This window comes from Pristiophorus japonicus, chromosome 22 (assembly GCF_044704955.1).
Source record: "Pristiophorus japonicus isolate sPriJap1 chromosome 22, sPriJap1.hap1, whole genome shotgun sequence".
Classification (NCBI taxonomy): Eukaryota; Metazoa; Chordata; class Chondrichthyes; family Pristiophoridae; genus Pristiophorus; species Pristiophorus japonicus.
In genome coordinates, this window is record NC_091998.1 from 61,700,151 (window position 1) to 61,725,354 (window position 25,204).

Sequence of the window (25,204 nt, forward strand, 5' to 3'; positions counted from 1 at the left end):
TTCAGTACCCCATTTCTGCTTTCTCGCCATACCCTTGATCCCCCTAGTAGTAAGGACGACATCTAACTCCTTTTTGAATATATTTAGTGAATTGGCCTCAACAACTTTCTGTGGTAGAGAATTCCACAGGTTCACCACTCTCTGGGTGAAGAAGTTTCTCCTCATCTCGGTCCTAAATGGCTTACCCCTTATCTTTAGACTGTGACCCCTGGTTCTGGACTTCCCCAACATTGGAAACATTCTTCCTGCATCTAACCTGTCTAAACCTGTCAGAATTTTAAACGTTTCTATGAGGTCCCCTCTCATTCTTCTGAACTCCAGTGAATACAAGTCCAGTTGATCCAGTCTTTCTTGATATGTCAGTCCCGCCATTCCGGGAATCAGTCTGGTGAACCTTCGCTGCACTCCCTCAATAGCAAGAATGTCCTTCCTCAAGTTGGGAGACCAAAACTGTACACAATACTCCAGGTGTGGCCTCACCAAGGCTCTGTACAACTGTAGCAACACCTCCCTGCCCCTGTACTCAAATCCCCTCGCTATGAAGGCCAACATGCCATTTGTTTTCTTAACCGCCTGCTGTACCTGCATGCCAACCTTCAATGACTGATGTACCATGACACCCAGGTCTCGTTGCACCTCCCCTTTTCCTAATCTGTCACCATTCAGATAATAGTCTGTCTCTCTGTTTTTACCACCAAAGTGGATAACCTCACATTTATCCACATTATACTTCATCTGCCATGCATTTGCCCACTCACCTCACCTATCCAAGTCACTCTGCAGCCTCATAGCATCCTCCTCGCAGCTCACACTGCCACCCAATTTAATGTCATCCGTAAATTTGGAGATACTACATTTAATCCCCTCGTCTAAATTATTAATGTACAATGTAAACAGCTGGGGCCCCAGCACAGAACCTTGTGGTACCCCATTAGTCACTGCCTGCCATTCTGAACAGTACCCATTTACTTCTACTCTTTGCTTCCTGTCTGACAATCAGTTCTCAATCCATGTCAGCACACTACCCCCAATCCCATGTGCTTAATCTCTTGTATGGGACCTTGTCGAAAGCCTTCTGAAAGTCCAAATATACCACATCAACTGGTTCTCCCTTGTCCACTCTACTGGAAACATCCTCAAAAAATTCCAGAAGATTTGTCAAGCATGATTTCCCTTTCACAAATCCATGCTGACTTGGACCTATCATGTCACCTCTTTCCAAATGCACTGCTATGACATCCTTAATAATTGATTCCATCATTTTACCCACTACTGATGTCAGGCTGACCAGTCTATAATTCTCTGTTTTCTCTCTCCCTCCTTTTTTAAAAAATGGGGTTACATTGGCTACCCTCCACTCGATAGGAACTGATCCAGAGTCTATGGAATGTTGGAAAATGACTGTCAATGCATCCGCTATTTCCAAGGCCACCTCCTTAAGTACTCTGGGATGCAGTCCATCAGGCCCTGGGGATTTATCGGCCTTCAATCCCATCAATTTCCCCAACACAATTTCCCGACTAATAAAGATTTCCCTCAGTTCCTCCTCCTTACTAGACCCTCTGACCCCTTTTATATCCGGAAGGTTGTTTGTGTCCTCCTTAGTGAATACTGAACCAAAGTACTTGTTCAATTGGTCCGCCATTTCTTTGTTCCCCGTTATGACTTCCCCTGATTCTGACTGCAGGGGACCTACGTTTGTCTTTACTAACCTTTTTCTCTTTACATACCTACAGAAACTTTTGCAGTCCGTCTTAATGTTCCCTGCAAGCTTCCTCTCGTACTCTATTTTCCCTGCCCTAATCAAACCCTTTGTCCTCCTCTGCTGAGTTCTAAATTTCTCCCAATCCCCAGGTTCACTGCTATTTCTGGCCAATTTGTCTGCCACTTCCTTGGCTTTAATACTATCCCTGATTTCCCTTGATAGCCACGGTTGAGCCACCTTCCCTTTTTTATTTTTACGCCAGACAGGGATGTACAATTGTTATAGTTCATCCATGCGGTCTCTAAATGTCTGCCATTGCCCATCCACAGTCAACCCCTTAAGTATCATTCGCCAATCTATCCTAGCCATTCACGCCTCATACCTTCAAAGTCACCCTTCTTTAAGTTTTGGACCATGGTCTCTGAATTAACTGTTTCATTCTCCATCCTAATGCAGAATTCCACCATATTATGGTCACTCTTCCCCAAGGGGCCTCGCACAACGAGATTGCTAATTAATCCTCTCTCATTACACAACACCCAGTCTAAGATGGCCTCCCCCCTAGTTGGTTCCTCGACATATTGGTCTAGAAAACCATTCCTTATGCACTCCAGGAAATCCTCCTCCACCGTATTGCTTCCAGTTTAGTTAGCCCAATCCAGATGCATATTAAAGTCACCCATGATAACTGCTGCACCTTTATTGCATGCACCCCTAATTTCCTGTTTGATGCCCTCCCCAACATCACTACTACTGTTTGGAGGTCTGTACACAACTCCCACTAACGTTTTTTGCCCTTTGGTGTTCTGCAGCTCTACCCATATAGATTCCACATCATCCAATCTAATGTCCTTCCTAACTATTCATTAATCTCCTCTTTAACCAGCAATGTTAACCAGACGTTTGCAGATTGCCAGCTGTTTCCAGCTCTTGGAATGAAAGAACAAACAAACTTTCATTTCTATCGTGCTTGACATGACTTCGGGTCGTACCAAAGCGCTTTACAATCAATGAATTACTTTTTGAAGTATAGTCATATTTGACTCTGAAATGAGCTTCCGACCACATATCCGCGGCATAACTAAAACCGCCTCTTTCCACCTCCGTAACATTGCCCGCCTCCGCCCCTGCCTCAGCTCATCTGCTGCTGAAACCCTCATCCATGCCTTTGTTACCTCCAGACTTCACTACTCCAACGCACTCCTGGCTGGCCTTCCACATTCCACACTCCGTAAATTAGAGGTGATCCAAAACTTGGCAGCCCGTGTCCTAACTCGCACCAAGTCCCGCTCACCCATCACCCCTGTGCTCGCTGACCTACATTGGCTCCCGGTTGAGCAACGCCTCGATTTCAAAATTCTCATCCTTGTTTACAAATCCCTCCATGGCCTCGCTGCTCCCTATCTCTGTAATCGCCTCCAGCCCCACAACCTCCCCCCGAGATGTCTGCGCTCCCAAAGTTCTGCCCTCTTGAACATCCCTGATTATAATCGCTCGATCATTGGTGGCCATGCCTTCAGCTGCTTGGGCCCCAAGCTCCGAAACTCCCTAAACCTCTCCGTCTCTCTACCTCTCCGTCCTCCTTTTAAGACGCTCCTTAAAACCTGCCTCTTTGACCAAGCTTTTGGTCACCAGCGTTAATTTCTTCTTGCGTGTGGCTCAGTGTCAAATTTATTTGTTTTGTCTGTGCATTCCCTGGGGACGTTTTACCTCGCTATAGGCACTATATAAATAAAAGTTGTTGTTGTAAGGTACCTAACCGTGGCGGCCGGTTTGCGCGGCAGTGAGAAGCTGCAGAGACTGTTCACGAGCGACGGGCCCGCTATCGCTGACGCCTTTCTCACACTTTGCAGCGGAGGGAAGAGGAGGAATTTGCGCAGGAGCAGGCCCGGCAGCGACAGGTGGAGGATGAAAAGCAGAGGGTGGCGCAAATGCGGCAGCAGCAAGCGGAGCAGGAACAGTTCCACGCCTTCGAGGAGATGATGCGACGGAAGGAGCTGGAGAAAGAACGGCTGAAGATGCTGGAGAAATACTCGAAACCGGAAAACTCCCCCGGGTCCAAAGACTGCCCCCTCGTACCGGGCGTTCCAATGCCACCGAATAATCTCACTCCACCCTCGCCCACCGCAAGTCTTCCAAACACTGGGGCACCTGTGGTAGATCGCTCAAAGAAGCCTGGAGCTTTTGGGACCAACTGGAACAGTGAGGACTGATCTGATCCATTTACTCGTATTTACATTCAGACATCTCAAAACTAGTCTTTGAGAATCTACTTTCAATGGTTTGCTTGTTCAGCTTAACAATGGAATGTTGGCCTTTATTGCAAGGGCGGGTGGAGTATAAAAGTAGGGAGGTCCTGCTCCAACTGTACAAGGGCGTTGGTAAGACCACACCTAGAGTACTGCGTACAGTTTTGGTCTCATTTAAGGAAGGATATACTTGCATTGGAGGCAGTTCATAGAAGGTTCACTCGGTTGATTCCTGAGATGAAGGGGTTGCCTTATGAAGAAAGGTTGAGCAGGTTGGGCCTGTACTCATTGGAATTTTAGAAGAATGAGAGGTGATCTTATCGAAATGTATAAGATTCCGAGGGGGTTTGACAAGGTGGATGCAGAGAGGATGTTTCCCCTCGTGGGAGGATCTAGAACTAGGGGGCATAGTTTCAGAATAAGGGGTCGCCCATTTAAAACGGAGATGAGGAGGAATTTCTTCTCTCAGAGGGTTGTGAATCTTTGGAATTCTCTGCCCCAGAGAGCTGTAGAGGCTGAAATTATTTGTCTTGAATAGGTGTTAATCACAGACAAAAGGTCAACACTTATAAATTGGGTGTAGCTCCAAGGTATAAAAGTCAACAGTTTTTCAGAGTACCAAGTGATCTGCACAGAGAAGTCTTAAACGGAGTGGAGTTAAACAGAGTGGTTTATTTGGGAATTTGCAAAGAGTGGGAATTCGGAGCAGAGGGGGAAGATTAAAATCAATTATATTAAAAAAAAAAGTAAAAATAGGTAAGTGATATTTCACTCGCTGCTGGGTTGGTCAGTTTGGTCAGTTTTTCTCTCTCTTACATAAGAACATAAACAGGAGTCAGCCATATGGCCCCTCGAGCCTGCTCCGCCATTCAATAAGATCATGGCTGATCTGATCATGGACTCAGCTCCACTTCCCCGCCCGCTCCCCATAACCCCTTATCCCCTTATCGTTTAAGAAACTCTATTTCTGTCTTAAATTTATTCAATGTCCCAGCTTCCACAGCTCTCTGAGGCAGCGAATTCCACAGATTTACAACCCTCAGAGAAAAGAAATTCCTCCTCATCTCTGTTTTGAATGTTCTAAGGTCATGCCCCCTAGTTCTAGTCTATCCCATCAGTGGAAACATCCTCTCTGCATCCACCTTGTCAAGCCCCCTCATAACCTTATACGTTTCGATAAGATCACCTCTCATTCTTCTGAATTCCAATGAGTAGAGGCCTTTCCTCATAAGTCAACCTCCTCATCCCCGGATTCAACCTAGTGAACCTTCTCTGAACTGTCTCCAAAGCAAGTATATCCTTTCTTAAATATGGAAACCAAAACTGTTCTTGAGCATTGGTTTAAATTAAGAGCTGGGATTATAAATTAAATGTTCAAAACTTCAAATCTTAACCAATTGAATACATTGGAGATGGCAGGACAGGTGGTGTGTTTCTGCTGCAGCATGTGGGAGCTGGTTGACCCCATCGAGGTCCACGGTGACCACATCTGCAGCAAGTGTCTGCAGCTCGAGGAACTTTGGCTCCGTGCTGATGAGCTGGAGTCCGAGCTGCAGACACTACAACACGTCAGGGAGGGGGAGAGTTACCTGGACGCCGCGATCCAGGCGCTAGACACACCAATTAGAGTAATTAATTCAAATTTAATCCGTGGTCAAGGACAGGAGGGTGTGACTACGAGTGAGGAAGGTATGGGGACTCGGAATGTAGTGATGGAGGAGCCTCAGCCCTTGCTCTTGTCCAACAGGCTCGAGGCTCTTGCCCCCCCCCCCCCCGTGTGAACGAGAGCAGGAACTGCAGGGAGGATGAGCAAACTGACCACAGCACCGTGGTACAGAGGGCCATTCAAGTGGGGTGAAGTATCATTAGGGGGATAGATACTGTTCTCTGCAGCCGAGAGCTGTGTTGCCTGCCCGGTGCCAGGGTTAAGGACATCTCCTCTGGGCTGGAGAGGAACTTGGAGTGGGAGGGGAGTGATCCAGTTGTAGTCCACGTGGGTACCAATGACATAGGTAGTTCAAACAAAGAGGTTCTGCTGAGGGATTGAGCCAAATTAAAAAGCAGAACCACAAAGGATTACTACTGGAGCCACGAGCAAATTTGCATAGGGTAAATAAGATTAGAGAGTTAACCACATGGCTCAAAGACTGGAGTGGGAGAAATGGGTTTTGGTTTGTGGGACACTGGCACCAGTACTGGGGTAAGAGGGAGCTGTTCCGTCGGGACAGGCTCCACTTTTACCGTGCTGGGACTAGGGTCCTGGCCAATCAAATAACGAGGGCTGTAGAGAGGGCTTTAAACTGATTAATGGGGGGGGAAGGGTTCAGGTGAGCGGAAATTAAAAAATTTAAAGAATAAGGAGAAGGCAATAGAGCAGGGTAGCACTGGGGGAAATGAAAACCAGAGCATGCCAGGAAGGGACAGAATGTATAAACATAAAAGTGTATCAGAAAGTGGGGTCAAAGCAGGAAAAAATGGCAATAAAGAACAAATTTAAAAGCTCTTTATCTGAATGCACGCAGCATTCGTAACAAAATAGATGAGTTGACAGCACAGATAGATATGATCTGATAGCCATTACAGAGACATGGTTGCAAGGTGGCCATGGCTGGGAACTAAATATTCGGGGTATTTGACAATTCGGTAGGACAGACAGAAAGGAAAAGGAGGTGGGGTAGCTCTGTTAATAAAGAATGGGATCAGTGCATTAGTGAGAAACTATATTGGCTCAGAGGATCAAGATGTTGAATCAGTTTGGGTGAAGATAAAGAATAATAAAGGAGAAAAGTTGCTGGTGGGAGTAGTCTATAGGCCCCCTAACAATAGCTACACTGTTGGACGGAGTATAAAGCAAGAAATAATGGAGGCTTGTAAAAAAATGAATGGCAATAATCATGGGCGATTTTAACCTTCATATTGATTGGACAAAGCAAATTGGCCAGGGTAGCCTTGAGGAAGAGTTCATAGAGTGTATCCGAGATAGTTTCCTTGAACAGTAGGTTGCAGAACCAACCAGGGAGCAGGCTATCTTAGATCTGGTACTGTGTAATGAGACAGGATTAATAAATGATCTCCGAATAAAGGAGCCTCTAGGAATGAGTGACCATAGCATGGTTGAATTTCAAATTCAGTTGGAGGGTGAGAAAGTTGGATCTCAAACCAGTGTCCTAAGCTTAAACAAAGGAGACTACAAAGGTATGATGGCAGAGTTGGCTAAAGTGGACTGGAACAACAAAAATATATCCCAATGAGAAGGAAAGACTGTAAGAGAAGGGATAACCATCCGTGGCTAACTAAGGAAATAAGGGAGGGTATGAAATTGAAAACAAAGGCATACAATGTGGCCAAGACGATTGGGAAACTTTTAAAAGCCAGCAAGGGACGACTAAAAAAAAAAATGAGAAGGAAGCTAGATTATGAAAGCAAACTAGCACGAAATATAAAAACAGATAGTAAGAGTTTCTACAGGTATGTAAAAAGAAAACACAAGAACACAAGAAATAGGAGCAGGAGTCGGCCATTTGGCCCCTTGACCCTGCTCCACCATTTAATAAGATGATGACTGATCCGATCATGGACTCAGTTCCACTTCCCTGCCCGCTCCCAATTAACCCTTTATTCCCACTGCCCCCATCTCCCGTCTGATGGAGCTGCAGCCCAATACCAACCTGCATAGGGTACGGCAGCAAAGTGGTTATGCCAGTAATCCAGAGGCCGGGACTAATAATCTGGAGTAAATCCACGGTAGTTTGTGAATTTGAATTCAGTTAATTAAATATATCTGGAATTTTTTAAAAAAGCAATAATTTTAGTTAAAATTATCTTGAAACTATCAGATTTTGCTTAAAAAAAAAACCATCTGGTTCATTAATGTCCTTTAGGGAAGGAAATCTGCCGCCCTTACCCGTCTGGCTGATATGTGACTTCAGACATACAGCAATGTGGTTGACTGTGGGTCTGACTCTTAACTGCCCCTCTGAAACGGCTGAACAAGTCCCACAGTTATATCAAACCTCTATGGTCCTTAATCACACGGAGCGCAGCGGTTTCCAGAAGGCGGCTCACCATCAGAAGGGCAATTCGAATGGTCAATAAATGCTGGCATTGCCAGCGATGCCCACTTCCCGTGAATGAATAAAATTTTTCAGCAAAGTCTTCAGGAGAGAGGCAGATAATTGAATGGACAGATAACTGAACGGACAATGATCTAACGGCTCATGCAAGAAGGTCCAGCACCGGGGAAGGAATTGTGGTTGTATTCGTTGGTGGGGCGGATAACATTGGAATTTTTATATCTTCTGTTCCAGACTTTTCTGCGGACAGACTTCGGAAGGTGGTGGTTCCCAAAGGTCTGTGTCAGCAGTTTCTCCAGCTCGCCGAGGCCAACACGGCCCGAGGTGTGGAGACCTGCGGCATTCTCTGCGGCAGACTGGTAAGGACCGCGACCGAATGGTGCATGCTTCGGTTTTGTAATTGGAGATGTTCCTGCTTCTCAGCCGCTGGGCAGGTCAGGCGTGCTCTGACAAAGCGCAGTAAACGGTCAGAGATAAATGATTGAGAAGAGGTGTTGATGGGTGTGGGTACTTTACTGGGCAGGAAACTAATAGTCTAATAAGTAGGAGCAGGAGTAGGCCACATGGCCCCTCGAGCCTGCCCTGCCATTTAATACGATCATGGCTGATCTGATCATGGACTCAGCTCCACTTCCCCGCCCGCTCCCCATAACCCCTTATCCCCTTATCGTTTAAGAAACTGTCTATTTCTGTCTTAAATTTATTCAATGTCCCAGCTTCCACAGCTCTCTGAGGCAGCGAATTCCACAGATTTACAACCCTCTGAGACAAGAAATTCCTCCTCATCTCAGTTTTAAATGGGTGGCCCCTTAGTCTAAGATCATGCCCTCTAGTTCTAATCTCCCCCATCAGTGGAAACATCCTCTCTGCATCCACCTTGTCAAGCCTCCTCATAATATTATACGTTTCGATAAGACCTCTCATTCTTCTGAATTCCAATGAATAGAGGCCCAACCTACTCATAAGTCAACCCCCTCATCCCCGGAAATCAACCTAGTGAACCTTCTCTGAACTGCCCCCAAAGCAAGTATATCCTTTCGTAAATATGGAAACCAAAACTGCACGCAGTATTCCAGGTGTGGCCTCACCAATACCCTGTATAACTGTAGCAAGACTTCCCTGCTTTTATACTCCATCCCCTTAATATGACTGATTTGCCTTTCTGTTCCAGACTTGCTCCCTCTCACTTGGCGTTCGTTCATTGGTGATTGGTACAGCACTGAGCTGTTCAATACATGTACATGCCCGCTCTAAATTCCTGTCAATGCTGAGGGGGCATGGTAGCAGCCCCTTGAGTCTTAACAACCACCTCCCCCCACCATACTTGGTGAAGGACACACGTTCCCCCAGCTCACTTGGGTTCACCTACTGCCCCAGACTGAATTGGGGGCTCAATACCCCCACAACTCTCTGGTGAACACCTACATCTTATTGGGAACTCGTACCCTTGCTCCCCCCCACCAAAGCTCTGGGAGTCCCAATCTCGCCCCTGCATTTATATAGCGCCTTTCACATCCACCGGACATCTCAAAGCTCCTTACAGCTATTGAAGTACTTTTGAAGTGCAGTCACTGTTGTAATTGTAGGTTACACTCTTCCTTTGGATACCTGGCTACTTGCCCTCACTATCCGGCAACCCAATTTTCCATGGACACGATTGGCCCCTATTGCCTATTCAGTATATTTCTGAAGATTGGGAACTACTGATATTCCCAACACCCCGTCACCACCAACGAGGAACAAGTCGGGAGTGTGTTGGAATACTCTCCACTTGCCTGGATCATTGCCACTGCAATAACACTTAAGAAACACCATCCAGGACAAAGCAGCCCGCTTGATCGGCACGCTACCCACCACCTTCAACACTCACTCCCTCCACCACCGGCGCACCGTGGCTGCAGTGTGTACCATCTGCACAATGCACTGCAGCAACTCGCCAAGGCTTCTTCGATAGCACCTCCCAAACCCGCGACCTCTACCACCTAGAAGGACAAGGGCAGCAGGCGCATGGGAACACCACCCCCTCCACGTTCCCCTCCCAGTCACACACCATCCTGACTTGGAAATATATCGGCCGTTCCTTCATCGTCGCTGGGTCACAATCCTGGAACTCCCTCCCGAACAGCACTGTGGGAGCACCTTCACCACACGGACTGCAGCGGTTCAAGAAGGCGGCTCACCACCACCTTCTCAAGGGGCAATTAGGGATGGGCAATAAATGAGGGCCTTGGCAGCGATGCCCACAAGAATGAATTTAAAACGCAGATTGCCTGCATGGTGTTGAGCATTGGTGCCACTCTGCACTGTAACTGCACCGCTCGCTCCGACACCTCTCTGGATTCCTCGTATGACCGCACTGATGCTGTAATTTGATCTGTTTATTGTGCCTCCAGATGCAGAATGAGTTTACTATAACCCATGTGATCATGCCTAAACAAAGTGCGGGTCCTGATTACTGTAACACGGAGAATGAAGAAGAACTCTTCCTTATTCAAGACCGAGATGACCTAATAACTTTGGGCTGGATTCATGTAAGTTGCGCTCTAGCCCTGTAACTGTCTGTGGCTGCTGACACAATCCTGGGCTGTACAGGAAACAAATTGTCCCTGGTCCGTGCACAGGAAGGATGGTAGACCGGATGTCAGAGCTGGTCTGTGTATCCTTGGGGAGGCTGAAGTCAGTCCTGATCACCACCCAGTGTGTCTCCCTAAAAATGGACAGAACTGGACTTCGTAACAACACGTCCCGCCGTTAGAGGTGATCCAAAACTCGGCAGTCCGTGTCCAAACTCGCACCAAGTCCCGCTCACCCCATCACCCCTGTGCTCGCTGACCCACATTGGCTCTGGGTTAAGCAACGCCTCGATTTCAAAATTGTCATCTGTATTTTCCAATCACTCCATGGCCTCGCCCCTTCCTATCTCTGTAATCTCCTCCCGCCCCACAACCCCCGAGATGTCCGCGCTCCTCTAATTCTGCCCTCTTGAGCATCTCTGATTATAATCGCTCAACCATCGGTGGCCGTGCCTTCTGTTGCCTAGGCCCCAAGCTCTGGAATTCCCTCCCTAAACCTCTCCGCCTCGCTACTTCTCTTTCCTCCTTCAAGACGCTCCTTAAAACCTACCTCTTTGACCAAGCTTTGGTCACCTGCGCTAATTTCTCCTTATGTGGCTCGGTGTCAAATCTTTTATCCCATAATACTCCCGTGAAGCACCTTGGGATGTTTCACTGTGTTAAAGGCGCTATATAAATACAAGTTGTTGTAAATTGTTGGTGCTCGCTGTCGAGGCTTGCACCTGCAGAATGGGTGAGCTATCAAGGGGACTGGGTCTGTGGGCGTGTGGACTGATCGTCTGTGGGTACGGATCTGTTGGGACACTGGAGACCTGGATCTGTGGGACTGTGGGTGAGTCTGTGACCAAATGGAGCTTTGAGGAAGAAAGGGGGGATATTGTATTGGTTATTTTCTTTAATTTTTCATGTGCCCTGGACACTGGGCAGAAAGCCGGTCTGTAATCAGTCACGAGCGAGTGGGTCAGGGTTAGCCTGCGGTTTTCCTCTCGCGTCTTTTCCTCGCACCTTTATCATCCTTCATAGCAGCCAGTCCAGGATTAGAAACCTCTGGGGCGGGCTTGTGTTTTGGATCCACATTCTGGCGCAGTGTGGGTGCACTCACCCATTGCACTCCCAGGTCCCGCAGATACCTAGGTATGTGTTTGACCCATCCTCCACACCCTGTTCTGTATCAGTGCATCTGCGATCAGGGGATACTTGGAATAAAGTGACTGAACCTGTGTCGTTTTGCCGTAGTGACGTAATGACATTGAGTAATATTGTTATTTGCATTTTCAGACACACCCCACCCAGACTGCATTCCTCTCCAGCGTGGACCTTCACACCCACTGCTCCTACCAGATCATGCTTCCAGAAGCCATTGCTATTGTTTGTTCACCCAAGTACCAGGAGTGAGTATCCCATGGGATTACTGTGTGCTGTGTCACTCTATTAAAGGGGCACAGGTCTTCACGCAACATTTAACTGGTTAAGTTATGAGGACTGGCGGCACAGGCTAGGCTTGTATTTCCTCGAGTATAGAGGAGCGATCTAATTCAGGTGTTTAAAATGATTAAAGGATTCAGTAGGATCAATGGAGAGAAACTATTTCCTGTGGGGGGAGGGTGGGGGAATCTAAAACAAGGGGGCAGAACCTTAACGTTGGAGCCCGGCCGTTCAGGGGTGATGTCAGGAGCACTTCGTCACACAAAGGGCCGTGGGAATCTGGAACTTTCTCCCCCAAAAGGTCGCAGCGGATGGGGGTCAATTGGAGCTTTCAAGACAGAGATCGATGGATTTGGAAGGGAAAGGGTCCAGGGATAGGGGCGAGCGTCTTGGGGGTGGTGGTGGGGGGGTGGGGAGGGGTGGGGGGGGGGTGGGGTGGGGAGGGGGGGAGGGGTGGGTGGGTGGGGTGGGGTGGGTTTGGGGGGGGTGTGACTGTGACTGTTCGGGGGATAGTGAGGGGGGGGTGTTCAGAGGGATAGGAGGTGGAGAGTATCGGGGAGGGGGGGGAAATGTGAGGGTTCAGGGGCAGGGTGAGTGCCGTGGGGGGAATAGGGGGAGGAGGAGTGTGTCTGGGGGGAGGGGGGCGTGCGAGTGTCTGGGGGGAGGGGAGTGAGATGTGTGAGTGCCGGGGATGGGGGGGGGGGGGAAGGAGGGAAGGATGGATGAGGAGAGTGCCCGGGGGGTGAGGGGGCAGGATGTGTGTCCGGGGGTGGGGGGTGGGGGGGCTGCCGTCAGCTGCCTGTCACTAAAAACAGAGACTGTGATTTGATGACCCTTACGGCTAAAAGGATCAAGGGTCATCAAATCACAGTCTCTGTTGGAGAGAAAGCAGGAAAGGGGTACTGAGGTGAATGATCAACCATGATCTGATTGAATCGTGGTGCTGGCTCGTAGGGCCGAATGGCCTGCTCCTGCTCCTATTTTTCTATGTTTCTATGTGTAGTTGTCTCTGGTGTTGCCTCCGGTGAATTCCTGTAAACTGCACTCACTAATACGAGCAAATGTGGCAGCAATATTGCTCACAACAAAATCCACAAAGAGCGGTAAGGTGAAGAACGAACTTATCTATATTATGGTGATGTTGATTGGGTAAATGTTGCCCAGGACACTATGAAAGACAGGAGAGGAACGGTATGGATAGTTGCTAAAGTGAAAGAATATTCATTATCCTGGGCACTTTATTGAAAATCTACCCCGATATCAAGGTGAGTGAATTGATACTTTGAAAAGCAGAGGAAGCTGGACTGGCCTGCCCGAGTGATCTAAACACACAATGTGGCATAAGAGTCAAAAGGCACCAAACGGTAACACACTACACTTCTGTTCATGTTGAACCTCCTTCGCCAGTGTGGGCCTAACTCTCCCAAAGGTGCTATCGACAGGGTCGGAATTCCGCACCAATCCCCTAATCACGTCACTTGCTGCGCAGCCATTTACTAGCTCGTCTAGAGTTCATGTGATCGGGGCCCAGGAGAAGCGAGGGCCCAGGGACAGCACGGGCTGCGATACGTGTGCGCGCACTAGGTCTGTGCAGCAAAGCTGGTCTCCAGTCGTCTTGGGTAAATCCTTGCCACTGGACCCAGACCTCGCTCGGTCAAGCCCGTGTGGTGGCTGGTGTGCAACGGCCACCACATGTTAAAAAAATCCATGCACAGGCATCTTCCACCCTTCAATATGTAGTTCGGGATCTGGAATATTAGGTCCTTCATTGAAACACCTGTGAACTCATTGCTTTTCAGTGCGGAAGAAAATCGTCCTCGCTTCGAGGGACCGCCTATGATGATAATTTGCTAGCTGTTGTGGGATAGGAAGGGTAGAGATTTAACCCTGGAGGGAGCTAGCCTAAAGCTGGGCGCTGGCAGTGAGTTATTCAGTGCGATGTGCCTATGGGTTTATGGCAGCAGTGATTCGGAGTCAACCTGTGGAAGAACTTGAACTTCAGTCGGATGTACAGTTAGACACTCGGATATAAAGAGCTCGCATTAGCAGGAACAATGCAATAAATACCATTTATCCAATCCAGTCCCGTCCACCGGGGACTGCTAAGGACAGCAGTAGATGTCCTCATCAGGAGCAGGCTCTGGGGGCAATGTTTTTCTTTATTCGTTCAAGGGATGTTGATGTTGCTGGCAAGGCCGGCATTTATTGCCCGTCCCTAATTGGCCTTGAGAAGATGGTGGTGAACCATCGCCTTGAACCGTTGCAGTCCGTGTGGTGAAGGTACTCCCACAGCACTGTTAGGGAGGGAGTTCCAGGACTTTGACTCAATTAATGTACTGTTGGATTTGCTGTACAGCCTGCTGCATGCAGTATAACACAGAGCAGAATGTATATTACTATCATCAGTAAATGCAGTCGATCCCTATTAAACTCAAATTTCCTTAAGTGGTTTGAAGCTATGATCATCCAGCGTCTAATGGCAATATGGACTATTTTGACATCATGTGGGCTGACTCAGCTATGAGAGCTTTGGGTGAAGGGTTAAGAGCCATAGTTCAGGCCATGAACAAGGTTGAAAAGAGTAGGAGGTGAAAAGAAGTGAATGGAGTGATGAGGTGAGGCTAAACTTGGATTGGCAGGACCGGAACCAATGTCCTAAGGGGAGTGTTTGCTAGTGGTGTTGGGGACGGGTTAAACTAATATGGCAGGGGGATGGGAACCTATGCAGGGAGACAGAGCGAAGTAGAATAGGGGCAGAAGCAAAAGATAGAAAAAAAGTAAAAGTGCAGGGCAGAGAAACCCAAGGCAAAAAGGTCCACATTACAGCAAAATTCTAAAGGGACAAAATGTGTTAAAAAGACAAGCCTGAAGGCTCTGTGCCTCAATGTGAGGAGTATTCGTAATAAGGTGGACGAATTAACTGCGCAGATAGCTGTTAACGGATATGATGTAATTGGCATCACAGAGACATGGCTCCAGGGTGACCAAAGCTGGGAACTCAACATTCAGGAAGGATAGACAGAAAGGAAAAGGAGGTCGGGTGGCGTTGCTGGTTAAGGAGGAAATTAACGCAATAGTAAGGAAGGACATTAGCTTGGATGATGTGGAATCGGTATGGGTGGAGCTACGGAATACCAAAGGGCAGAAAATGCTAGTGTGAGTTGTGTACAGACCACCAAACAGTAGTAGTGAGGTTGGGGACAGCATCAAACAAGAAATTAGGAATGCGTGCAATACAGGTACAGCAGTTATCATGGGCGACGTTAATCTATATATTGATTGGGCTAACCAAACTGGTAGCAATGCGGTGGAGGAGGATTTCCTGGAGTATATTAGGGATGGTTTTCTAGACCAATATGTCGAGGAACCAGCGAGAGGCCTGGCCATCCTAGACTGGATGATGTGTAATGAGAAAGGACTAATTAGCAATCTTGTTGTGCGAGACCCCTTGGGAAAGAGTGACCATAATATGGTAGAATTCTTTATTAAGATGGAGAGTGACACAGTTAATTCAGAGACTAGGATCCTGAACTTGAGGAAAGGTAACTTCGACGGTATGTGACGTGAATTGGCTAGGATAGACTGGCAAATGATATTTAAAGGGTTGACGGTGGATAGGCAATGGCAAACATTTAAAGATCACATGGATGAACTTCAACAATTGCACATCCCTGTCTGGAGTAAAAATAAAACGGGGAAGGTGGCTCAACCGTGGCTAAAAAGGGAAATTAAGGATAGTGTTAAATCCAAGAAAGAGGCATATAAATTGGCCAGAGAAAGCAGCAAACCTGAGGACTGGGAGAAATTTAGAATTCAGCAGAGGAGGACTAAGGGTTTAATTAGGAGGGGGAAAATAGAATATGAGAGGAAGCTTGCTGGGAACATAAAAACTGACTGCAAAAGCTTCTATAGATATGTGAAGAGAAAAAGATTAGTGAAAACAAACGTAGGTCCCTTGTAGTCAGATTCAGGTGAATTTATAATGGGGAACAAAGAAATGGCGGACCAGTTAAACAAATACTTTGGTTCTGTCTTCACGAAGGAAGACACAAATAACCTTCCGGAAATACTAGGGGACTGAGGGTCCAGTGAGAAGGAGGAACTGAAGGAAATCCTTATTAGGAGGGAAATTGATGGGATTGAAGGCCGATAAATTCCCGGGGCCTGATAGTCTGCATCCCAGAGTACTTCAGGAAGTGGCCCTAGAAATAGTGGATGCATTGGTGATCATTTTCTAACAGTCTATCGACTCTGGATCAGTTCCTATGGACTGGAGGGTAGCTAATGTAACACCACTTTTTAAGAAAGGAGGGAGAGAAAAAACGGGTAATTATAGACCGGTTAGTCTGACATCAGTAGTGGGGAAAATGTTGGAATCAATTATTAAAGATGAAATAGCAGCGCATTTGGAAAGCAGTGACAGGATCGGTTAAGTCAGCATGGATTTATGAAAGGGAAATCATGCTTGACAAATCTTCTAGAATTTTTTGAGGATGTAACTAGTAGAGTGGACAAGAGAGAACCAGTGGATGTGGTGTATTTGGACTTTCAAAAGGCTTTTGACAAGGTCCCGCACAAGAGATTGGTGTGCAAAATTAAGGCACATGGTATTGGGGGTAATCTACTGACGTGGGTAGAGAACTGGTTGACAGACAGGAAACAGAGAGTTGGGATAAACGGGTCTTTTTCAGAATGGCAGGCAGTGACTAGTGGGGTGCCGGAGGGCTCAGTGCTGGGTCCCCAGCTATTTACAATATACATCAATGATTTGGATGAAGGAATTGAATGTAATATCTCCAAGTTTGCAGATGACACTAAGCTGAGTGGCGGTGTGAGCTGTGAGGAGGACGCTAAGTGGCTGCAGGGTGACTTGGATAGGTTAGGTGAGTGGGCAAATGCATGGCTGATGCAGTATAATGTGGATAAATGTGAGGTTATCCACTTTGGTGGCAAAAACACGAAGGCAGAATATTATCTGAATGGTGACAGATTAGGAAAAGGGGAGGTGCAACGAGACCTGGGTGTCATGGTACATCAGTCATTGAAAGTTGGCATGCAGTTACAGCAGGCGGTGAAGAAGGCAAATGGTATGTTGGCCTTCATAGCTAGGGAATTTGAGTATAGGAGCAGGGAGGTCTTACTGCAGTTGTACAGGGCCTTAGTGAGGCCTCACTTGGACTATTGTGTTCAGTTTTGGTCTCCTCATCTGAGGAAGGACGTTCTTGCTATTGAGGGAGTGCAGCGAAGGTTCACCAGACTGATTCCCGGGATGGCAGGACTGACCTATGAGGAGAGACTGGAACGACTGGGCCTGTATTCACTGGAGCTTAGAAGGATGAGAGGGGATCTCCTAGAAACATATAAAATTCTGACGGAACTGGACAAGTTAGATGCAGGAATAATGTTCCTGATGTTGGGGAGGTCCAGAACCAGGGGACATAGTCTAAGGTTAAGGGGTAAGCCATTTAGGACTGAGATGAGGAGAAACTTCTTCACTCAGAGAGTTGTTAACCTGTGGAATTCCCTACCGCAGAGAGTTGTTGATGCCAGTTCATTGGATATATTCAAGAGGGAGTTAGATATGGCCCTTACGGCTAAAGGGATCAAGGGGTATGGAGAGAAAGCAGGAAAAGGGTACTGAGGTGAAGGATCAGCCATGATCTTATTGAATGGTGCAGGTTTGAAGAGCCGAAGAGCCTACTCCTGCACCTATTTTCTATGTTTCTATGACTGGCTTCCTGCAGCACTGTTTGGTTGAGAGCGGACTCCAAGCGTATCTGCGGTTTTAATTATCGAACTATTCCTACTTGGGCAACATTAGGAGCAGATTCTCCTGTAGTACTGAAGAGCTTTGAAAGACTGGAATTGGTGACGGATTTTAGTGTTTTAAACCCCGTGCTCTGATGATTTCTCTGGCTGTTTAGGACAGGATTTTTCGGACTGACTGACCATGGGATGGCCGAGATTTCCTCCTGCAAGCAGAAAGGGTTCCACCCCCATCCCAAGGACCCGCCTCTGTTTAACGTAAGTAGCATTTGCTGCGTGCAGCTTTCCGGAAGGAAACAAAATATATTGTGCAACAGAAAAATTGTGATTATCCGAGGCAATAATGAACTATTCGATGGTTCTTTAATCCTCCCCCTCTGCGCACTGTAGATATTCAGTGTCGCTTGATAGTTTTTGGCAAACTGTGCGTCAAACATGCACCTGAAAATATGGTAATGTTGCAGCTAGGTAGGACAGTATCCTCCTCCTCCTCCTCCTCCCACGTCGTTGAACCAACGCCATTGCACCAGTTCATCTTCCCAGCTCAAGGTCCTTTGGACCTTGCAATGGACCTGATGTGATCAACATTACAGACTGTCTCCATCCTCTCTGCAGAAATGGGTTGATTAGTTCACAGAGTATTGAACCTTCGCTTCATTTGTCCAGCCAGGATCGGGTGTCCGATTTCCTGCTTTCTCAGGGGCCTAAGTGGAACGCAGCATCAGTCACATCAGGTCCAGAAATGATCTGACTAAGCGAGACGTTTAATAAAGGCAACCATATGTTATTGTATGGCAACATCAGTCCGTGCTCCTGGCACCGCAAGTAAAGTAGGCAAGGACCCTCCCACAACCCCCGAGTCTCCGAGACCCCCCCCAACTGAGTCTCCGAGACCCCCCCCCAACTGAGTCTCCGAGACCCCCCCCAACTGAGTCTCCGAGACCCCCCCCAACTGAGTCTCCGAGACCCCCCCCAACTGAGTCTCCGAGACCCCCCCCAACTGAGTCTCCGAGACCCCCCCAACTGAGTCTCCGAGACCCCCCCCCAACTGAGTCTCCGAGACCTCCTCCACCCCCGAGATGACCCCTGCCTGTCCCCCTCCCTCGCACTGATTGAGCCCCCAGGTCTCAGACACCCACACCCAGTCAGGTGACGAGGAACCCACACTGGCACTGCATGGTGCCAAGGACTGTGACCAGTTAACTCTGGGGATTCACCAATGTGGGCACGACACCGACACTGGTTAGGAGCTGGAATTTGCCTCCGTTGTATTGTCCTATCAGCCGGAGGGACTACTGCCGACCACTGACCATTGCGTACAACCGTTTTCACTAATCTCTCTCCTGCTGTGTTTTTCAGGCGTGTTCACATGTTTTTGTAGCGGAGACGAGTGTTACAATGCTGGACCTCCGGTGATTGGTGCCTTGTCTTCTGAGCATCCTTGGTTTCCATAGAAACCACTAACCACGATGTCACTGTCTCCAGTACCACAGGCAAAGGACTTTCCGCTCTAACACTTCCGAACCTGCGACACTTTCTTTGTCGTTTGAGGAGTTTTTGACTTTGAATGTAATTATTCTAAAATACTAAAAATGTTGTCCGTTCCAAACGACCCTGTACAGAAAGCGGGGACCGCCTTTTATTTAAAAGCCCACACTGCTGCACTCACACTGATGAAACATGGGAAATGAAGTAAGATGCCTGTCGGGTTTTTTTTGTTAAATCTCACTGCACTTTTGACCTCCCTTAACCTTATTTGGCCTAATTATTGTCGTTTTGCACATCAATAAACCGAGTGTGGCCATTTAGTTTCTTGACTCATTTCCTCGCGCACCCTGCTCTGTTTTGCTCGGATGCCTTACGGATTGTCCCAGCGGTCTGTGTCTCGCACGTATTTTGAGCTCGGCTTCATAATCTAAATGAACCGTGTCAGGGAGTAATTGTTCGGACAGCTCACGTGCAACCCTAGGGAATTCCGGGAGGAGGGTGTCGGGGAGGACGAAAACCCCCTCATTTTACCCAGAAGGAAAAGGGCTGTGGGATCAGTCTCTGCTGTGAATTGAAACCGATGGAAGGAAAACTTTGGGACACAAATGAATGGAGACCCCCCCCCCCCAGTGTTTGGACTCATAGGAAAGGGAATTTAATTTGGAACTATCTACCAGAAAGTTTGAAATCCTAAAGTGCACATGGAAGAAACTACGAACTTTAATCGAATTTGGGATTTTTTAAAAGGTGTATGTTGGGTCTGCAAGAAAAGGGGTGGAGTCAATATTCAAAAGGGCCAGTTTGGACATTGGAACTAATCAAATTGTCTGGGAACTGTATACCCTCGAAACTCGCCCCTTGAAAACATTAGCATTTAAACAATGCCACATACATATTCCAACACCTTTTTCATCAGGCATAGAAATATCTGGCTCAGGCCAGACTAGCACAATGGCTACAGGAGGCCAATGCAATCAACACCCACTCAAACCTTGAGTAGGTTAAGATCAGTGGGGAAAAAAACCTAAAAACCTAAAACTTGCATTTTTCAAAATCAAAAAGTCCATGAGAAGAATCTACTTCAGCAGGAGAGGCGGACTGGATAATCTGGCTATAAAAAAGGGGTTTCTGACGCAGTGAAAAAGGAAGTGATGATTTTCTCTGCCCTCGTCATCCAACAACCACAACCACAACCACAGGCTTCTCGACACTGAAGGAAAACCAGTGTCCGAAGATAGAAGAAACAAACCACCAGACTGCGGAAGGCACAGTAGTGAGTATAACCTCTGGTTCCCAGAACTCCCAACTCAGTTAGGCCAGGAAAGGTGGGAGGTTGGGCATTGTACTGCTAAACTGGTGTAAAGATTTTCATTGGGTCCGTTTTAGTGGGATTTAGGGGGATTGTTTTGTTGGTGTATTGCTGTTTGTTGAGTTGCACCTTGTCAAATAAATTGGAAGCCTAAAGTTCCTCTTGGAATCACCTTGTCTCAGTTCTATTGTATTACATCTCCTGATCGTGAGTCTTATGTCAGAACCGTGTAAGGGAAGCTAGGAGCGCCTCGAAAACGCTCAACTGTGTGTCACAGGCTAGGGAAGAAGGGGTGAGGAGCGTTTGAAACTCACAGGTGCCTCACAGGCTAGGCATAAGCTGTGGGGACGCACGAGTCTCAAAACCCCCTTCATAAGCTGTGGACACAGTCTCTCCAGGGGTGCTCTTGCAGTACTCAGGGTACCTCACAGGCCAGGCATAAGCTGTGAGGGCAGAAGCCCAGAGAGAGACACCCAAGGCACAACAACCCTGTGAAAACCCCTTACAGAACATGGCGACCACAAAGGGACATAAGCAAACAGGAGATGTTAATATAACAGATGAGGTGATAAGAGAGGAAACTAAAATGGAGGAGAGAATTTCCTCATACATTTTTGGCAAGGTGAACCTCACCAAACCTTGGGTGCAAGCCCTCACTCGGGCAGAGCGCCCAGTGGATGCTGCTGCTCAGTGGACAACAGGGAAGGACCACAACCGCAGGGTGGAAAAGGCCATCTGGCTTATCTGCCTCACCCGCTAAGTCCGAAAGCTCGACCAGCGGGTGAAGGACTTGGAACAGAGTCTTCAGAAATCAGAGGAGCTCTCTGCTATCCGGGCTGTGGTTGGGGACAACCTGCTGGCCGAATTAGCTGAGGAGCAGCAAAGGAACCAGCAGTTGGAGGAGACCTTCCGAAATAGCCGGGACTATCTTCAGTGTCAGGTCACTGAGGCCAAGGGTAGTGAGGGGTCCCTCCGGGAACAGAACTCTCAATACACCCAGAAAATTTGGGAACTGGAGAATAAATTAAAAGATGTACAGGCAGCCTATAAAGTGGCCAGTAGCAGTGAGTTTGCAGATCACGGTCCCTGCCAAGAGAGGATTAAAACTCTCACCCACGCTCTATCCCAGGCAAAGCGGATGGTCGCCCTGATAGGACCCGGAGGGTCCACAGGGGACAAAGGAGAGTATTGGGGGGTAGAGGAGAATCCAAAGCCAAGAGATGCCTGACCACCTCCTGAGGCACCGGTGATTTGTCCGGTGGGGTACCAGGAGGGACGGGGCACGCAGGTAGTAGCATACCCAGGGCTGGGAGCAGGACCAATGTGTCCCGCTCGGCAACAGAGATGTGAGGCTCCAGCCGAGGGTCAGTTAAAGGCTGGATCAGGAGACCAGGCACTGTCTGCTGCACTGGGTATGGTGGGACAGCCGGAGGTAGAGGGACCAGCGCAGAAAGATCCTGAACAAGGGCGGATGTGCCCGGTCAGGCAGCGCAAGTACGGTCCTCCACAGGGAGGTGGCCAAGGTCAGGGAGCGCTGGAGAGCGATTTTATTATTCCCCATGGAGTTCAATCACTCAGGGCCATGCACTCACTCGCAGCGGGGACCCGTCTATCCACTTCATGGAGGTGATGCAGGCAGGGGAAATTAATGGGTGTGACGAGGAAGAGACAGCCAAGCTGCTGCTCTTCTCTCTGGACAGCAAATTGTACCAGGCCCTACCGGCAGAATGCCGGAGGGGACAGCGTACATTTACTGAGGTCCAGAGGGCCGTCCTTGAGGCTTTGGGCTTCGATGACGGCAGTCCTTTCGAACGGGTCGAAAGGACAAGGCAGCTCGCAGGGGAAACCCCGCAGGCGTTTGCAGACAGGCTGTGGGCGGTATACCACGCAGCCTGTGGGGAGCTCCTCGACCGGGTGAATCTTTCCACGGTACAGACTGGCCGCTGGCTGAGGATGCTGGTGGCAAACTGCTTGCCCCGGCTCAAGGCCAGGGCAGAACTGTGGTTCGATTCCCGGGACCCCAACCTCACCGAGGAAGCAGTGGTCAGGCAACTGGCACTGGTCCAACGGAATGGAGGAGGGGAGGAGGAGAAAACCTCCAAAGGTCGGGTAAATGAAGTAAAACCCAACTCGATTCCCAAAAGGGAATGGCACCAGGAGGGTGGCCGCTCGTCTGATAAGGGGAGAGTGTGCTACGGGTGCGGGAAAGCTGGGCATTTTAAAAGGGATTGCAGGAGCCCAGTAAAGAGATATGGGGGGAGAAGTTCTTTAGGAGCCACCCAGAGTGGGGGAAGTGGAGCGAGCTCCTCACCATCCCTTGACCAGATAGTAGCTGCAGTGAGGACAGCGCTGGAGGGGACTGGGAAGGTAGCCACGGCAACAGGCAGGGAAGCACCAGAAACCCTGCCAGTACAGAGGCCGTGACTAGCCCAGACCCAGCCTGCATACCTGTGACCACTAGAATACGACCCCTGGGGACGACCCTGGGTCAAGATGGAGGTTGAGGGTGTATTGGGTACCTACCTTTTGGACACTGGTGCTTCCAGCACGATAGTCCATTCGGAGGACCCCGCAACCTCACCTCTATCAAACGGGGTGCCGTATCAACTAGTTGGGTTCACAGGTAATGAGAAGGCTGGGTTTTTCTCAGTCCCGCTCGCAGTTCGGTTAGGAGCACTCCAAACACAATGGAAGTGCGTCCTGATGAACTGGGAGCAGGTGGGAAAAGGGATTTTGGGGGCTGATTTTATCATCGCTTGCCAGATCCTAGTAGACTTGAGGAATCACTGTCTATGGGGCACAGTGGGCACGGGAGCAGAGGGAGAAGTCATGGTTATTGATAAGAAACAGGGAAAAGGGACTCTGTGTACAATGAAGCCAAAAGGGGGTTACGACCTGGAGGTTCTGGTCGGTAACACCCCGGCCGAGTACCGGATCTATGTGCAAGCAAATCTTGCAGCATTTGCCACCCATAAACACGACTGTGGGAGAGTCACAGGAGTGGAGGTTAGAATAGATGGGGATCCCATGTCCCGCCCGCAAAAGCAGTATGGCTTTCCCCGAGAGGCAGAAGCAGACTTGGAGATAGCTTTAAGCTCGCTTGTCGAGCAGGGTGTTTTGAGACCCATAGCCACCCATGTCAACTCCCCGCTTTGGCCGGTTAGGAAACCGGATAATTCTTGGAGGGCTACGGTGGATTATAGGGTGCTCAATAAAAACATCCCAGCTTGTGCTCCCACAGTAGCGGCGGTTGCGGATCTGATCGGGGAAATCCCTGCATCCGCAACCACGTTCACAGTGTTGGACATATCCAACGGGTTCTGGTCTATCCCTGTACGGAGGGAAGACCAGTACAAGTTTGCCTTCACCTTCCGGGAACAGCAGTATACATGGAGCTGCCTCCCACAGGGCTTTCATAATAGTCCCAGCATCTTTCACCAATGCATGGCGAACTGCTTAAAAGGCTTCAGCCAACCACACCAGCTGGTCCAGTATGTGGACGACCTGTTGTTGTTCACAGACAGCAGTGAGGAACACGGTGCACTGCTGGTCGAACTGCTGGTCTTACTGAAGGAAGGGGGTTTTAAAGTTAACCCCAAGAAAGCCCAGATAGGTCTAGGAGAGGTAAAATTCCTGGGCCTGACGATAAGGGCAGGAGAAAGGGCCATTGATGAGGCTAGAAGAAAGGCAGTGCAGGAACTCCCTGTCCCTAGGGATGTGTCGGGGTAAGGTCTTTCCTGGGAATCACCGGCTACTGTAGGGACTTCATCGAGGACTATGCAGCCACTGCCGCCCCTCTGCTCAGACTCCTACATAAGGGGGTCGAGTGGGAATGGGACGAGGGCTGTGAGGCAGCATTTGTCCGTCTTAAGAGAGACCTGCAGGTAGCACCAGCCCTAGGGGCAATTGATGGGGGGAGGAATTCTTCCTGGAGGTGGCAGCCAGTGGTGACAGCTTAAGTGCAATGTTGCTCCAGGGGCGAAACGGTCAGCTGAGACCAGTGGTGTACTCCTCCAGGGTCCTCACGGAGGTAGAAAAGGGATACTCCAATTGTGAGAGGCACTTGCTTGCCACCCACTGGGCAGTAAAGAGAGCTCAGATCTTTACCGGAATATCCCCCATTACACTCCTCACCCATCATACCCCGACGCAGATGCTGTTGGACGGGAGGATTAAGGACGGGACAGTGAGCAGTGCTAGAATCACTTGCTGGACCCTCCTCCACTCCCAAATGACTTTAAAGGTCAAGGGCCTTTGTGAGCCCACGCTCCCAGCAAATTTAATATATCCGCATCGATGCTCTGTGGAGGGAGTATGGGACATTAACTTTGGATTTCGGGCAGGGATACACCCCACAGGCCGCGAGATCTACGTTGATGGCTCCAGTTCAGTGTCCGCGGGTACAAGACTCACGGGCTGCGGAGTTTGGGAACCCAAGGCAGGAATTGCCTTGGCTCTTAAACTCCCATGCACCCTGAGCACCCAGCAGGCGGAACTCTCGGCGGTGATGTATGTGGTCACACACCCCGAGGAATTCCCTACCCCATACACAATTTGCTCGGACAGCATGTTCACTTGCAATTCGTGTACAGAGTATCTGGCGATTTGGTCACGCC

The 25,204-nt window shown here is 48.7% G+C and overlaps 1 protein-coding gene across 1 annotated transcript in view; it reads left to right on the forward strand.

The window, feature by feature from the left end:
* The window catches only part of stambpa (STAM binding protein a), a 28,722-nt gene extending 9,123 nt beyond the window's left edge, over nucleotides 1-19,599 (forward strand). Inside the window, exons 5-10 of the mRNA XM_070866235.1 lie at nucleotides 3,559-3,907; nucleotides 8,262-8,386; nucleotides 10,421-10,558; nucleotides 11,879-11,991; nucleotides 17,950-18,049; nucleotides 19,151-19,599. Coding sequence (XP_070722336.1) covers nucleotides 3,559-3,907; nucleotides 8,262-8,386; nucleotides 10,421-10,558; nucleotides 11,879-11,991; nucleotides 17,950-18,049; nucleotides 19,151-19,207 — 882 coding nt within the window. The 3' untranslated portion in view covers nucleotides 19,208-19,599. The remainder of the gene's footprint in view (nucleotides 1-3,558; nucleotides 3,908-8,261; nucleotides 8,387-10,420; nucleotides 10,559-11,878; nucleotides 11,992-17,949; nucleotides 18,050-19,150) is intronic.
* Nucleotides 19,600-25,204: the final 5,605 nt, after the last annotated feature.